At 41.4% G+C, this 17,500-nt stretch overlaps 2 protein-coding genes across 7 annotated transcripts in view; one reads left to right on the forward strand and one right to left on the reverse strand.

The window, feature by feature from the left end:
• Positions 1–17,500, reverse strand: part of LOC133614801 (syntaxin-1A-like) — a 192,085-nt gene that overhangs the window by 27,830 nt on the left and 146,755 nt on the right. For all 5 annotated transcript variants that reach the window (XR_009816626.2, XM_061973060.2, XM_061973061.2 and 2 more), the window contains exons 4-6: positions 4,012–4,086; positions 1,006–1,079; positions 836–944 (exon numbers count right to left, since the gene is read on the reverse strand). Coding sequence is in view for 4 of the 5 variants with exons in the window: in XM_061973060.2 (XP_061829044.1) it covers positions 836–944; positions 1,006–1,079; positions 4,012–4,086 (258 nt within the window). In the remaining variant the exon portion in view is untranslated. The remainder of the gene's footprint in view (positions 1–835; positions 945–1,005; positions 1,080–4,011; positions 4,087–17,500) is intronic.
• Positions 5,346–17,500, forward strand: part of LOC133614800 (caspase a-like) — an 18,453-nt gene continuing 6,298 nt past the window's right edge. For both annotated transcript variants that reach the window (XM_061973058.1, XM_061973059.1), the window contains exons 1-5: positions 5,346–5,475; positions 7,732–8,007; positions 8,828–8,895; positions 17,036–17,212; positions 17,283–17,500. The exon at positions 17,283–17,500 is cut by the window's right edge and continues 41 nt beyond it. In XM_061973058.1, coding sequence (XP_061829042.1) covers positions 5,469–5,475; positions 7,732–8,007; positions 8,828–8,895; positions 17,036–17,212; positions 17,283–17,500 — 746 coding nt within the window. In that variant the 5' untranslated portion in view covers positions 5,346–5,468. The remainder of the gene's footprint in view (positions 5,476–7,731; positions 8,008–8,827; positions 8,896–17,035; positions 17,213–17,282) is intronic.

A 17,500-nucleotide genomic window follows, 5' to 3' on the forward strand; every position in this document is an offset into this window, starting at 1 on the left:
ATGATTATTGACATACCTTAATTGTTTCCAACTGGTGCCTGTAAATCGGCAGTAAAATGGCTAATCAAACAAAACAGAAGTCATCGTCATAGACAAACTGGCTGCATAAGCTATCGGGCTAAACAGATTCAGTAACTCCACGGTGACTTTTGTTGAGGTTATAAAACTGAAACAATACAAAATGAATACCATTATAAGTTAAAAATACTAACACAGACACTTGTAAATGTGTTAGCATAGTCGCTTGATTACATCCCAAAGCATGTACAGATGTGCATGAAATTACTCCGACAGACATCGAGCAGAAACGCTATGGACGATTGTACTTCCGGTTTAAGGCACGAAACAGGAAGTATATTTTCAACCCGCAGCACATGCTGTGAGCGAACTTGTCCAAAAGATGGCGCCATAGCACAAACAATAACATACCTCTTGAGGCTCTCTGTCGGCGTAATAATGAAAACTATTTGTTGAGTGCTAACCATTATTAGCAAAGACAAATCCATAAATTAGCCGCACTTTTTTTTATAAGCCGCAGGATCCAAAGCGTTGGAAAAAAGTAGGGACTTATAGTTTGGAAAATCAATACCTAACATTTTGTGTACATTATTGAAGTCTCTAAATTATGAGTCAGTTCAACTCGCATGTCACAAAAATTAAAATAAACATTATTTTCAAACAAAATATATGTTTGCTGTTTTTTAGTCACTGTTAAAATTTCATAAGTAGCAATTCGGTACTGGTATTGGTAAAAATGTATAAGGACATACCAATCCCTTAGTTTGACGCGCATGAGAAGACTTACTGTATTTAGGACAGTTATTTTTTTACTCACTGATCTCTAATTGTCTCTGAATGCGTCCCTTGCAGCGCTCCCTGTAGTCCGACTGGGTGGTGTTGTACTCCGACATCACCTCCACAAACTTGCGGGACAAGGTGGAGTGCTGCGAAGTGGAACAGTAAAATGACTTGTTGCCGGGTGAACTTACCAGTGAAAAGATATACCTGCGTCTTTCGTATCCTCAAATCCGCTGTTGACCTGTTCTGACCTTCTTCTTGCTCAATACTGTGCAGAATGCCTGCAACAACCAAAAACAGAAATACTCAACTACAGAACATGTGATAAGTGATTTAGTTCACTTCACTTTCAGTTTATGTGGAACATGCATAGGATACAATGTAGTGCATCACATATTTCCAGTTGTTTCATTACAGTACGTCTGAAAAGGAGTAGGAAGAAGCTAAGTTGATTTATTCCTATCCCTTTTCATACCATAGCAATTGTATCCCATTTCCTTGTTCTCTGTAACAGAACAGTGAATAAATAATAAATATACCATAGTAAGTAAACAAATATTAAATACATAATCATCTCATAAGAAAAAAAGTAAGTAAACAAATATTAAATACATAATTATTATCTCAAAAGAAAAAAATTGGTAAGTAAACAAATATTATATACATAAATAATCATCTAAAAAAAAAAGTCAACAAATATTAAATACATAAATAATCCTTATCCCAAAATAAAATAAAAAGTAAACAAATATTAAATACATAATCATTTTCTCAAAAGAAAAAAAAGTAAGTAAACAAATATTAAATACATAAATAATTCTCAAAAGAAAAAAGTAAGTAAACAAATACTATATACATAGATAATCATTATCGCAAAAAAAATAAGTAAACAAATAAATACATAATACATATCTCAAAAGAAAAAAGTAAATAAACAAATATTAAATACATAAATAATTACTATATCTAAAGCGGAAAAAAGTAAGTAAACAAATATTAAATACATAAATAATTATTTTCTCAAAAGAAAAAAAAGTAAACAAATACATAAATAATTTTCTAATAAGAAAAAAGTAAACAAATATTAAATACATACATATTATCTCAAAAGAAAAAAGTAAACAAATATCAAATACATAAATAATAATTTTCTGAAAAGAAAAAAAGTGAACAAATATGAAATACATAATTATCTCAAAAGAAAAAAGTAAGTAAACAAATACTATGTACATAGATAATCATTATCTCACAAGAAAAAAAGTAAATAAACAATAAATAATTATTATCTCAAAAGAAAAAAGTAAGTAAACAAATATTAAATACATAAATAATAATTTTCTCAAAAGAAAAAAAAGCAAACAAATATTATATACATAAATAATCAGTATCTCAAATGAAAAAAGTAAGTAAACAAATACTAAATACATAAATAATCATCTTAAAATAAAAATAAAATAAGTAGACAATCATTATCTCAAAAGAAAAAAGTAAATAAGCAAATATTAAATACAGAAATAATGATCTAAAAAAAGAAGTAAACAAATAATACATAAATAATTATCTCAAAAGAAAAAAGGTAAGTAAACAAATATCAAATACATAAATAATTATTATCTCAAAATAAAAAAGTTAATAAACAAATATTATATACATAAATAATAATCTCAAAAGAAAAAGAAAATAAGTAAGCAAATATTAAATACATAATCATTATCTCAAACGAAAAAAGGAAGTAAACAAATATTAAATACACAATTATTTCCTCAAAAGAAAAAAAATTAAGTAAACATATATTAAATACATAAATAATGATCTCAAAAGAAAAAAGTAAATAAACAAATATTATATACATAAATAATCATTATCCCAAAAGAAAAAGAAAAAGTAAACAAATATTAAATACATAATTTATCATTATCTCAAAAATTAAAAAAAGTAAGTAAACAAATATTAAATACATACATAATCATTATCACAAAATAAAAATAAGAAGTAAACAAATATTAAATACATAAATAATAATTATCTCAAAATAAAAAAAAGTAAGTAAACAAATATTAAATACATAAATAATCATTATCTCAAAAGAAAAGAAAAACAAAAGTGTCATTTAGTTTCTTTATTTGTGTCCCTGTTGTCAGGTTTGTCACTGACAGTTTAGTTATGTTTTGGTTTTCCTTCTGTCTTTATTTCTTGTAAGCGCTCTTATTTTGGTTCAGTTTCCTGCTAGTCCCTCTGAGCGCTGTTCCCCTCAGCTGCGGCCACACCTGGTGTCAATCAGCCAGCTGCTATTTAGACCTGCTTTGACCTCCAGTCAGGGCTGGAGTATTGTCGTTAGAGCTAATGATTGTCGATGTCAGTGTCGCTGTATGCTGTAAGCTACTAGCTGTATGCTGCGGACTGTTTGCAACTTGATGTCTTCTGTTTCCTGTTTGCTGGTTCCTGTTCACCCGTTTTCCTGGTATCCTGTTTCCTGTCTTCTGGTTTCTGGTTTGTGTTTTTCCTGCATTTTTTGGACATTAAATCATGTTTTCTGTTGTCGATGTCAGTGTCCCTGTATGCTGTAAGCTACTAGCTGTATGCTGCGGACTGTTTGCAACTTGAGGTCTTCTGTTTCCTGTTTGCTGGTTCCTGTTCACCTGTTTTCCTGGTATCCTGTTTCCTGTCTTCTAGTTCCTGGTTTGTGTTTTTCCTGCATTTTTTGGAAATTAAATCACGTTTTCCTGCACCAAGCCTGCCTTCTCTGCATCTTGGGGTTCGTCACCAACACCTTGTGACACCTGTGTTGCTTTCTATACCAAAAACATATATTTATTATTGATTTCAAACTCGCACTAATCACTAATAATTTATCAGTCTGCCAATTGTTCATTTTTAAATTTAGACTAATTTCAGTGCCAAATAAAATGTAATGTTTTTAACTTGGCTCATTGGTTATTGAATAACATTGTTAATGAATGAAATAAACAAACAAATAACTTTAATACAATTATTTGACACTCTCCAAAATAGAGGTACCTAAAAGGGTGCAAAAAGCTTGTCGTTGGGAGGGTTTCATTCCAGCATTCCAGGTCCAAATATTCAAACATTTTGTTTATTTGGACAGGTTGGGATTATTTTTGAAATATCTGTAACTTGTTACTTTTTTTTTTATTACGAATTGATCGTGTTTGAATCCAGTTGGAGCAAAAGGGAAGAATAAATGAAACTCACTCTTTAGTTTGGAGCGCACTTTGTTGGCCAGTTTCTTGATGTCTGCCATGAGATCCTCCAGGTCAGCTTTAGTTTCTGGGGAAGAAAGCAGGACGAGACACGAACATAAGAGACGGCATCACACGAAACAGATTGACTTGATAAAGGGAAGAAGCATGCTTGGCTTCCACACACACACACTGCAAACATGGCAGTGTAATTACTACGTTACTATCAACAAAGCTGCAGAGCTGCTATAGCAATCAGCATTCTGGCACAATTATTTTTCCCAAACGCAAAATGGTCTCCATCATTTGGGTAGGAAAGCAAAAAACAAAATAGCAGAATTTCACAGCAGCACTTTATTATTTCATCTGTTTTAATAAAGCCAGTGAAAATAACAAGAGATACATAAAGAAAGCCATTTTTAACCTAATTGTCATTTTGGTGTGAACAATTTGCTAAAAAAAAAAAGATTCCCTTTTAGTGTAAACAGATGCTCTGCATAAATTAGGTGAGCTAATTACATCCATGTAATCATCATGCAAAGTGAGAAGAGATAGGAAATAAACAATATTTCATTGTCGATTAATTGTGTCATGTATAATTGAGGCCAAATGGCGTGCACTACTTGGCTGCAACCAGTAGAGGCGCCGTTGAGTCAGTCTCCACTCATTTGCAGACAACAGTGGTACCTCAACTTACGACAACCTTACTTTACGAGTATTTTGACATATGAGCTGTCCCCTCAGCTCTTTGTTATGAGCATACTTTGAGTTAGGAGTATTTTGGCTCTCGGTTGAAGTGATATTTGTAACAGGGTTGTGCCGTACTAAAGAATTCATATTAGTATTGTCCCCATACCAATATTTTGGTACCGGTACCAAAAGAGTAAAAGTATCGAAATAATTTTGGTACCGGTACCAATTTTTTTGGTACCTTTCCAAATAAAGGGGACCGCAAAAAAAAAGGCATTATTGGCTTTATTTTAACACAAAATCTTAAGGTACATGAAACATATGTTTATTATTGCAAGTTTGTCCTTAAATAAAATAGTGAACATACTAGACAACTTGTCTTTTAGTAGTAAGTAAACAAACAAAGACTCCTAATTAGTCTGCTGACATATGCAGTAACATATTGTGTCACTATTTTATTTAAGGACTAAATTACAATAATAAGCATATGTTTAATGTACCATAAGATTTTTTGTTGAAATGAAGCCAATAATGCCATTTTTTGTGGTCCTCTTTATTTAGAAAAGTATCGAAATATATATTGGTACCGGTACCAAAATATTGGTATCGGGACAACCCTCGTGTCTACTGTGCTCCTCCTTGAACAGATCGTTACTAACAGCCCACTTTTATGTTGCGCAACCATCAGATAAAAAGGGAAGGAGTGGCAAAGATTTTCCATACAGAAAACAACTTTGCTCAACACAAGAACTAATTCAGCTTCTAAAACACACCTGAGCAATGGCAGGCAAGTCTCCCTTTTACTTTCTTGACTTTTTGTGTATGTTTGTGCTTTCCCAAGTTTACTTTCACTTTCGCCTTCCTCGACGTCAGCTGCATTTTGCGCGCATTTTTTTCCCCCAGAGCCAAAATGACTTTTTACCCTGAGCAATATGTCCAAATGTTAAGACTTAAAGAAAAGAAGAGCCTATTGTTTACTATAATTATAATCTGACAACGGGACAAGCCGTACGAAATTGATGGATGGATGGATAATCGGTGCGGCATTGCTTCAGCTCGCAGGAGAAGTGCTTTCGTTTTCGTGGTCAACTCGATCACAGAATGCTTTTCTTATCATTTAACATAATATTTTCCAGTTTTCACAACTAGACTTTATACTTACTTAGTCTGCTCTTTACAATAGAAGTGAAAATTAATTATCTGTTTTATTTAACCACCAGGGAGTCACAGCAAGATATATATATACCACTCCCTTTTAGGCAAAACTGGACAATCATGCATTACATACTATACATTACCTTTTGCACTATATTAACTTATATTATTATGTGTTGTCAACTTTGTACTTTTTTATGTCATTGCCTGAAATAAATAAATACATAAAAAAAAGAAATATATATATATAAGTTTAAGTGTACAAACCCCGTTTCCATATGAGTTGGGAAATTGTGTTGGATGTAAATATAAACGGAATACAATGATTTGCAAATCCTTTTCAACCCATATTCAATTGAATGCACTACAAAGACAACATATTTGTTGTTCAAACTCATAAACTTTTTTTTTTTGCAAATAATAATTAATTTAGAATTTCATGGCTGCAACACGTGCCCAAGTAGTTGGGAAAGGGCATGTTCACCACTGTGTTACATGGCCTTTCCTTTTAACAACAATCAGTAAACTGAGTGTTGGGAACTGAGGAGACACATTTTTTAAGCTTCTCAAGTGGAATTTTTTCCCATTCTTGCTTGATGTACAGCTTAAGTTGTTCAACAGTCCGGGGGTCTCCGTTGTGGTATTTTAGACTTCATAATGCGCCACACATTTTCAATGGGAGACAGGGCTGGACTACACGCAGGCCAGTCTAGTACCTCTTTTACTATGAAGCCATGTTGATGTAACACGTGGCTGGGCATCGTCTTGCTGAAATAAGCAGGGGCGTCCATGGTAACGTTGCTTGGATGGCAACATATGTTGCTCCAAAACCTGTATGTACCTTTCAGAATTAATGGCGCCTTCACAGATGTGTAAGTTACCCATGTCTTGGGCACTAATACACCCCCATACCATCACAGATGCTGGCTTTTCAACTTTGCGCCTATAACAATCCGGATGGTTCTTTTCCTCTTTGGTCCGGAGACACGACGTCCACAGTTTCCAAAAACAATTTGAAGTGTGGACTCGTCAGACCACAGAACACTTTTCCACTTTGTATCAGTCCATCTCAGATGAGCTCAGGTCCAGCGAAGCCGACGGCGTTTCTGGGTGTTGTTGATAAACGGTTTTCGCCTTGCATAGGAGAGTTTTAACTTGCAGTTACAGATGTAGCGACCAACTGTAGTTACTGACAGTGGGTTTCTGAAGTGTTCTTGAGCCCATGTGGTGATATCCTTTACACACTGATGTCGCTTGTTGATGCAGTACAGCCTGAGGGATCGAAGGTCACGGGCTTAGCTGCTTACGCGCAGTGATTCTCTGAACCCTTTGATGATATTACGGACCGTAGATGGTGAAATCCCTAAATTCTTTGCAATAGCTGGTTGAGAAAGGTTTTTCTTAAACTGTTCAACAATTTGCTCAAGCATTTGTTGACAAAGTGGTGACCCTCGCCCCATCCTTGTTTGTGAATGACTGAGCATTTCATGGAATCTACTTTTATACCCAATCATGGCACCCACCTGTTCCCAATTTGCCTGTTCTGCTGTGGGATGTTCCAAATAAGTGTTTGATGAGCATTCCTCAACTTTATCAGTATTTATTGCCACCTTTCCCAACTTCTTTGTCACGTGTTGCTGCCATCAAATTCTAAAGTTAATGATTATTTGCAAAAAAAAAATGTTTATCAGTTTGAACATCAAATATGTTTTCTTTGTAGCATATTCAACTGAATATGGGTTGAAAATGATTTGCAAATCATTGTATTCCGTTTATATTTACATCGAACACAATTTCCCAACTCACATGGAATAGGGGTTTGTAGATGCTGATCTACAGGAACATATTTGATGAGCTGCGTAAAGTTATTGTGCTTCTTTTTTAACAGAGGAACTTTTCAAAGTGAGGCCAGTCTTTGCAGCCAACGTATCCTTGGCAGTAATGGAAGATATTCTGGACGATCTTTTGACCAACAAAGTCCTGAGCGACGGGGAACGTGAAGCCCTTCTTGAGGGAAACCCGACCAGAAGAAACAAGGCTCGTACTCTGCTTGACAATGTGAGGCGCAAAGGTGATGCTGCAAGCTGGAAGATGATGGATTCCCTTAAAAAACATGACCCGGAGCTTTTTAAGGAATTGGGCCTCCCCACTCAGTCATTTAAAGGTGAGTTTGTACTACAAAGCAAGTTGAATGCATGTTTTTTTTTTTGTTTCAGCGAGACTAATTAAAGACTTGTTTGTATTACAAGTGAATAACACATTCAACTTGAATTATTTTTGCTAAAATACCTACAACTTTTCATAACACGTAATTTTGTCACGACCTAATTAGCCTAGTAAAGGAGTCTAAATTTAGCAAAGCATTGAAGTGGGGCATATAGTAAGAGTAATACAGTGTAAGCCAGGGCTAGTCAAGTGGCGGCCCGCGGGTCACACCCGGCCGGCCAAAGCTTGTAATTTGGCCTGCCGAAAAATACCCAAATCGGCGTAATGAAACCATTCAAAACAGGGTTGCTCACAATGAAGCAGCAGTGTGTAAGTAAAAAGATGGCTCTATCGACCCTGAAAAAAAAAAAAAATCGAAATTAATTGCGAAAATCGGACTAGACAACAAAGTATGAACGTATTGAAATTGCTGATGTATTTTGTATTCGTGGTCGTGTTGTTTTGGGCTGTTTAACTCTGGCGAGCAAAACTAGTTGAATACATGCAGCGCAAAATTTGACCAGCAGAGGGCGATTAAGCTACACCTTAGGTTTAGTTGCGTTGACCCACATGTGCGCAATGGTTGCTGTGTGTATTAACCCTAAACCTTTCATTTATGTAACATACACATTGGACATTATTTAGGTAAATTCACAATAGACGTTATACTTCTGTAATGTTTATACGTTCAGTCTTACAAACCTAAATAAAAGGAAGACGTATAAAGAAATACAACTGAAAGAACATCAATCGTCAACAAATGTGTTTTTTATTTTCAGAGGCAGCTTGGGCGGACGGCAGCTCGTCAAGCAAAAATTCCAGGACTTTGAAAAAGAACGATGAAAAGGTGTTGTTACGATGCAGAGAACAGGCCTGTGACGGGAGAATAATGCCAAATTAGACACGCAATAACTGGACACATTATACTGTAGAGCAGTGTTTTTCAACCTTTTTTGAGCCAAAGCACATTTTTTTTCATTGAAAAAATGCGGAGGCACACCACCAGCAGAAATCATTAAAAAACGAAACTCAGTTGACAGTAAAAAGTCGTCGTCGCAATTGTTGGATATGAATTCAAACCATAACCAAGCATGCATTTACATACTGTAGCTCTTGTCTCAAAGTAGGTGTACTGTCAACACCTGTCACATCACACCCTGACTTATTTGGACTTTTTTGCTGTTTTCTTGTGTGTAGTGTTTTAGTTCTTGTCTTGCGCTCCTATTTTGGTGGCTTTTTTTGGTATTTTCCTGTAGCAGTTTCGTGTCTTCCTTTGAGCGATATTTCCCGCATCTACTTTGTTTTAGCAATCAAGAATATTTCAGTTGTTTTTATCCTTCTTTGTGGGGACATTGTCAATTGTCATGTCATGTTTGGATGTACATTGTGGACGCCGTCTTTGCTGCACAGTAAGTCTTTGCTGTCGTCCAGCATCCTATTTTCCTTTGTAGCCAGTTCAGTTTTAGTTTCATTCTGCATAGCCTTCCCTAAATTCAATGCCTTTCCTTAGGGGTACTAACATTTTGTTTATTTTTGGTTTAAGCATTCGATACCTTTTTACCTGCACGCTGCCTCCCGCTGTTTCCGACGTCTACAAAGCAATTAGCTACCGGCTGCCACATCACGCCCTGATTTATTTTGAGTTTATTGGTGTTTTCCTGTGTGTAGTGTTTTAGTTATTGTCTTGTCTATTTTGGTTGCTTTTCCTCTTTTGTTGGTGTTTTTCTGTACCAGTTTCATGTCTTCCTTTGAGCGCTATTCCCCGCACCTGCTTTGTGTTAGCAAGCAAAGCTATTTATGTCACAGTCTCTGTCTGTGTTTGTGTGTGTCTTTGGGAGAGTGGGCGTGTTTTGGGCGTAGGCGTGGCTCCAGCTCTCAGCCTGGCACAGCTGATCCCAGCACCCTAATCACTCACCTGCCTGCCATCAACTCATCACCTGCAGTCTACAAATGTTTGGACCTCACTCGGCGCGATCGCCAGATCGTTTCACCTTTCTACACGTGTTCCCCACCTGCCATGTGTGCCTGCTCAGCCTGCTAGCCTCAGCCTGCTAGCCACAGCCTGCTAGCCTCAGCCTGCTAGCCTCAGCCTGCTAGCGATCTGGCCATTTTCAATGGACCCAGCAGATTTTGACCCTGTGAGAGAGGCCCTTGCCAATCAAGGACAGCGTTTGGGAAACCATGACCAACTACTACAGAAACTTATTGACCAGATGTCACGTGTTTCCACCCAGCTCACCACTCTCATCAATCAACAAGCTCAACCAGAACCCGAACCACCTGCACCACCTGCTGTCCCTGATAAGTACTCTGGCAATCCTAGCACTTGTCGTGAATTTTTAACTCAGATCCAGCTTGCTTTTGATGCTCAGCCCTCTCGCTTTGGCCGTGAGGCAGCCAAAATCGCTTATATAGCCAACCTACTACAGGGGCCCCCTTTGAGTTATTTCAATGCCCTTCGTGAGCAAGGATCCCCTGCAGTCCAGTCCTTTGCTGCTCTATCTGCAGAACTGAAGCGGGTCTACGACTACCCCATACGAGGGCAGCAAGCAGGTCAGCAGTTGTTGCGACTTCGTCAAGGGAAAAGCTCAGTAAGAGAATTTGCCTGTGAATTCCGGTCCCTAGCTGTGGAGTCTGGCTGGAATGACAAGGCCCTTCTCACTGCTTTCCAGAATGGGCTTAGTCGGGTCATTGGAAGGGAGATTGCTCTGAGGAATGAGCAGCTGTCCCTAGAAGGAGCTATTACTGCAGCTATCAACATCTCTGACCAGATGGCCCAGTGGCAAGCTGAACCCGTTCCTTGCAGGTCATCGGAACCCCCTAGCTTTAGACCCAGGCCGGCCGAGCCCAACTTGCCAATATGCACAGCCTCAACCACCAGTTCCCCTGTTGAGGAGCCCATGCAGGTAGGCCGGGCTCACCTTACAGCTGAAGAGCGCCTCTGCAGAAGGAGGGCAGGGGTGTGTTTCTATTGTGGTCAACCTGGCCATTTCCTTGTCACCTGTTCTACGCGGCCCAAAAGAGTAGTCTCACCAGTAACAGTGGGGCTTCTGGTGAGCCAAGCTGTCTCCTCCCCTAAGTCCCTATGCCGCATGCAGTTTTCTGCTACTCTCCGTTGGCAATCCCAGTCCTTGTCTCTCCTTGCTCTGGTGGACTCGGGGGCGGATGAGAACTTTTTGGACGCCGACGTTGCTTCCCAAGTGGGCATTACCATCAAGCCACTTCCCTCACCCTTGCAAGCCAATTCCTTGACTGGTCGACTCCTTGCCCGTGTCACTCACCGATCCGAACCTGTGCACCTCCTTGTCTCCGGTAATCATCTTGAACAAATCCAATTCCACATAATCTCTTCTCCTCATGCTCCTGTAGTCCTTGGTCAGCCCTGGTTAAGACTTCACAATCCTCACATTGACTGGGCTGCAGCCAAAGTGGTGAGCTGGAGCTCCTCCTGTCTCTCTACCTGCCTGCGGTCTGCCCGCTCCCCTGCTGAGGACACAGTCTCTCCAGTTGTCGCAGAGCCCCCAGATCTGTCCAAGGTTCCCTCTGTCCACCAAGACTTAGAAGAGGCCTTCAGCAAGCAGCACGCACTATCCCTCCCACCGCACCGCCCTTATGACTGTGCCATTGACCTGCTTTCAGGAGCTCCCCTGCCTTCCAGTCGGTTATACAACCTGTCCCGCCCTGAGAGAGAGGCGATGGAAAAGTACATCCATGACTTATTGGCTGCAGGCATTATTCGACCCTCATCTTCCCCACTCGGTGCAGGTTTTTTCTTCGTGGGAAAGAAAGATGGCACTCTACGTCCCTGTATAGATTTTCGAGGGTTGAATAATATCACCATTAAAAACAAATACCCACTGCCTTTGCTGGCATATGCCTTTGAACCCCTCCAAGGAGCGACTGTGTTTTCCAAGTTAGACCTTCGCAATGCCTACCATTTAATTTGAATCCGAGCTGGTGATGAATGGAAAACAGCCTTTAAGACTCCCCTTGGTCATTTCGAATACTTGGTTATGCCCTTTGGCTTGACTAATGCCCCATCAGTTTTTCAAGCTCTGGTGAACGATGTCCTCCGAGACCTGATTAATCGCTTCGTCTTTGTGTACCTGGATGATATCCTGATTTTCTCCCGCAATTTGGAGGAACATGTGGTTCATGTCAGACAAGTGCTCCAGCACCTTCTTGAGAACAAGCTCTACATTAAAGCAGAAAAATGTGAGTTGCATGTTCAGTCCACAAGGTTTCCCGGGTTCATCGTTGAGAGTGGTCAAGTGAAGGCAGACCCCGAAAAGGTGCAAGCTGTGGTGAACTGGCCTCAACCAACCTCAGTTAAACGTCTCCAGGGCTTTCTTGGCTTTGCAAACTTTTATCGCCGGTTCATCCGGAACTACAGTCAAGTGGTCGCACCCCTCACAAGACTCACATCTCCATCTGTCCCATTCACTTGGACAGCAGAGGCTGACACGGCTTTCAAGGAGCTTAAGAGACGTTTTACCACAGCCCCTGTCCTGATTCATCCTTACTCCTCACGCCAGTTTATCTTGGAAGTTGATGCCTCAGAGTCTGGAGTGGGGGCTGTACTATCCTAGCGTTCTGCCAAGGACCAGAAGCTCCATCCTTGCGCGTTCTTTTCATATCGGCTAGAACCTGCTGAGCGCAATTATGATGTAGGTAACAGGGAGCTGCTGGCTGTCAAACTCGCTCTGGAAGAATGGAGGCACTGGCTTGAGGGAGCAGAACACCCATTCATCATCTGGACAGACCATAAAAACCTGACCTACATTCAGTCTGCCAAGCGTCTCAATTCCCGTCAGGCCCGGTGGGCTTTATTTTTTGGTTGATTCCGCTTCACACTGACCTACCGTCCAGGATCCCGCAACATCAAGCCGGATGCCCTGTCACGTCAGTTCACTTCGGAGGGTCCCACCAGTCCTGAGCCTATCCTTCCGGCGTCTTGTGTGGTGGCCGCAGTGACTTGGGAGATTGAGTCGGTGGTCCGAAGGGCTCAGCAAGACCAACCAGACCCGGGTAATGGTCCTGATAACCAGCTCTTTGTGCCTGACGCTGTACGTTCACAGGTTCTTCTGTGGGCACACACTTCCCTGTTTGCCTGCCACCCAGGAGTTGGCCGCACCATGACTCTCCTCAAGCGACACTTTTGGTGGCCTACCATGGATGCTGATACCCGTGCCTTCGTGTCTGCCTGTACTGTGTGTGCCCGTGGAAAATCCTCCAATCGACCACCTGCAGGCCTACTCCATCCCTTGCCAGTCCCAAGCCGCCCCTGGTCTCATATTTCACTGGACTTTGTCACTGGCCTTCCGCCTTCTCAGGGAAATTCTGTTATCCTCACTATAGTGGACAGATTTTCCAAATCAGTGCATTTTGTGGCTCTACCCAAACTCCCCACGTCCCTGGAAACAACCAACCTCATGGTCCAGCATGTGTTCCGTCTTCATGGAATTCCTTCAGATGTGGTCTCGGATAGAGGGCCTCAGTTTATTTCGGAGGTTTGGAAGGCTTTCTGTCGGGCCATTGGAGCCACTGTGAGTCTGACTTCGGGTTATCACCCTCAGTCTAATGGGCAAACGGAACGGGCAAATCAAGACCTAGAAGCGGCCCTCCGATGTGTCGTTGCTAAGAACCCCTCCTCCTGGAGCACCCACCTGGTATGGGTTGAGTATGCCCACAACTCATTACCCTGTACGGCCACGGGAGTGTCACCATTTGAGGTATCCTTAGGGTACCTACCTCCGTTGTTTCCTGCTGAGGAGGATGACATCTCCGTACCTTCAGTCCAGGCTCAGATGCGGCGTTACCGCAAGGTGTGGAAAGATGCTCGTGCTGCCCTCCTCAGCTCTGTGGACCGAAATCGTCGGTATGCTGACCGACACCGAAGTCCGGCACCTGTATACCAACCAGGTCAGCAGGTGTGGCTTTCCTCTAGAGACCTTCCCCTGAAGGTGGACTCAAAGAAACTTGCACCCCGGTATGTTGGCCCTTATGAAATCATTTCCATCATGAATCCAACAGTAGTTAAGCTCAAAGTACCTGCACGCTGGAGGGTCCATCCAACCTTCCATGTCTCCCAACTGAAGCCTGTTTCGACCAGTCCACTGTCTCCCCCTGATACGCCCCACCCACCCCCCCGTGTCATCAACGACCACCCAGCCTACACAGTCCGGCGGCTGCTGGATGTGCACCGTCGGGGTAGAGGTCTGCAGTACCTGGTGGAATGGGAGGGGTATGGACCTGAGGAGCGTTGCTGGGTGCCGCGCAGCTTCATCCTGGACCCTTCCCTCATCTTGGCCTTTCACCGCAGTCACCCGGGCAAGCCTGGGGGAATCGCCTGGAGGCGTTCCTTGAGGGGGGGGGGGCACTGTCACAGTCTGTGTTTGTCTCTGTGTGTGTCTTTGGGAGAGTGGGCGTGTTTTGGGCGTAGGCGTGGCTCCAGCTCTCAGCCTGGCACAGCTGATCCCAGCACCCTAATCACTCACCTGCCTGCCATCAACTCATCACCTGCAGTCTACAAATGTTTGGACCTCACTCGGCGCGATCGCCAGATCGTTTCACCTTTCTACATGTGTTCCCCACCTGCCGTGTGTGCCTGCTCAGCCTGCTAGCCACAGCCTGCTAGCCTCAGCCTGCTAGCCTCAGCCTGCTAGCCTCAGCCTGCTCGCCACAGCCTGCTCGCCACAGCCTGCTCGCCACAGCCTGCTCGCCACAGCCTGCTCGCCACAGCCTGCTAGCCTCAGCCTGCTAGCCTCAGCCTGCTCGCCACAGCCTGCTAGCCTCAGCCTGCTAGCCTCAGCCTGCTAGCCTCAGCATGCCAGCCTCAGCCTGCTAGCCTCAGTGTGCTCTCCTGGACTGCAAAGCCAAGGACTACGAGCTACCTCCTTTCCCTCTGGTTTTATTAATAATAACCCTTGAACTTTAATTCTGCTTGTCTTTCCTGCATTTGGGTCCACCAGTTTTACCCACCGTGACAATTTAAGTTGTTGCTATCCTTCTTTGTATGTTTTGCTGTCGTCCAGCATTCTGTTTTTGTTTACTTTGTAGCCAGTTCAGTTTTACTTGTGTTTTGCATAGCCTTCCCCATGCTTCATTGCCTTTTCTTCATTTTTGGCATAAGCATTACATACCTTTTTACCTGCACACTGCCTCCCGCTGTGGTCTGCACATTGGGATCACCACAAACCATCTTCGTCACACTCGACACATTCCGACTTTTACAAAGCAATTAACTACCTGCTGCCACCTACTGATATGGAGTATTACATGGCTACCCTGCCAAGCTCTAAACAGCAAAGACACTAAGTAACGGCACAGTATTTGCAGATTATAATTGATTTGCAAAAAATATTTCTTTGGACCAATTAGGTGAAGTTGCATAATTTTCCGCGGCACAGTGGTTGAAAAACACTGACAGAGTATTGTATTACCTAAGATAAACCAAGCCAGAATGGAAGATTCTACCAGTCTGTCAGAGGTATTTCTTTTGATTGATTGATTTAATTTATTGAAACTTTTATTAGTAGATTGCACAGTACAGTACATATTCCGTACAATTGACCACTAAATAGTAACACCCGAATACGTTTTTCAACTTGTTTAAGTCGGGGTCCACGTTAACCTCTTAAGGCCCAAGCTGTTTGTTTACATGCTTTTTTTATTTCTCTTTGCTATTTGGGCTTATTGGACCCTAATTAGAATAAAAACTAAGAATCGTCTTTTGATATGATGTACTTAGTCCATAAGTACACAAACGTGTACTTCATGTTTAGTGACATGCTAATTCTTATTTTTACCAGATGGCAGTATAAGTGTCCACATAAGCAGCCATAAGACCCCAATTCAGTAGTGTACACAATTTTGGAAATAAGAGCTAAAAGGTGCTGGCCACACATGTGGCCACTAAGTCTTTAGAGCAGGGGTGTCAAACTCAAATACAGAGTGGGCCAAAATTTAAAACTGAACAAAGCTGCGGGCCAAGTTTGAATAAAATTAACCTTTTAATAGGGACCCAAACAAGTTTTGCATTGAATATTGAACAAGCAAGGCTTATATAACTTTATAGTGACATGCAAAATCGAGTTTCAAATAATAATAATAATAATTAAAAAATATCAATGGCATATCAAATACAATTTAAATAAAAATTGAATGCCTCTTTTCTATTTGCAGCCTTCTGAGGTAAATATCAACGTTAACTTTTTCCACAGGCTAATGAATTTTAAAATAAAATAATGAATAAACCAACCATTCAATACTTTAGATCAGTGAGTTGCAAACTGAGCAGTTTAATCAGATGTGCCCAAGCCAGATACCTGGCATCTTTTTTTGGATGGTAGTTCATTAATGTCGGGGCTCAGGCTTTGAGCTGAGGCAACCTTCATTATCAAACGAAGGTGTTCATCAGTCATTATATCTCGTAGTCCACCCGGACCACAGTCTTGGGGCGTGCTTAAAGGCACTGCCTTTAACGTCCTCTACGAGCTGTCATCACGTCCGCTTTTCATCCATTCTAACAACGTGCCGGCCCAGTCACAAGATATGTGCGGCTTCTGTACGCACACACACGTGAATGCAACGCATACTTGATCAACAGTGATACACGTTACACTGAGAGTGGTCGTAAAAACAACTTTAACACTGTTAGAAATATACGCCACACTGTGAATCCACACCAAACAAGCATGACAAACACATTTTGGGAGAACATCCGCACCGTAACACAACAGAAGAAATACCCAGGACCCTTTGCAGTACTAACTCTTCCGGGACACTACAAAATACACCCCTGCTACCACCATTTAGTGGTCAATTGTACGGAACATGTACTGTACAGTGCAATCTACTAATAAAAGTCTCAATCAATCAATCAGTATATACATTGAATTATTTACAATAATGTTCTAGTCATCCAGTTTAGTTGACATTATATTTTAACACGCCGACTTGTTTTGTTCACTTTTGCCCATTTCTAGATTTACCCCGTGACTCCAGAGTCCATTAAGAGTCGCGTGGCTCTGCTTATCACCAATATAACATTTAGGGATGCACATAAAAACAGAAATGGGGCTGAGAGAGACGAGCAGAACATGGAGATGCTGTTGCAGACTTTCGGTTATGAAGTCGTCAAATACAGAGACTGCACAGGAAAGGTAAGGTAAATAAATGGAGGAAAGAGGCGGTGGTCTTAAATTGTATTGACTTGAGTTTGGGTTCCTGCAGCAAGTAGATAAGGCCGTGCTGGACTTCTCCATGCATCCCAAACTCAAAGACACTGACAGCGTGTTTGTCGTGATCATGTCTCATGGGAGACGCGGACATGTTCTCGGTGTCAACTGGAGCCACAAGCAAACAGAGGAGGGGGCCACCGAGGAAGAAGATGTCTTCCCCATTGATAACATTTTCAAGCACCTGGCCTCCGACAAGTGCAAAGCACTGGA

The sequence above is a fragment of the Nerophis lumbriciformis genome, linkage group LG17 (assembly GCF_033978685.3).
Source record: "Nerophis lumbriciformis linkage group LG17, RoL_Nlum_v2.1, whole genome shotgun sequence".
In the NCBI taxonomy this organism is placed as follows: Eukaryota; Metazoa; Chordata; class Actinopteri; order Syngnathiformes; family Syngnathidae; genus Nerophis; species Nerophis lumbriciformis.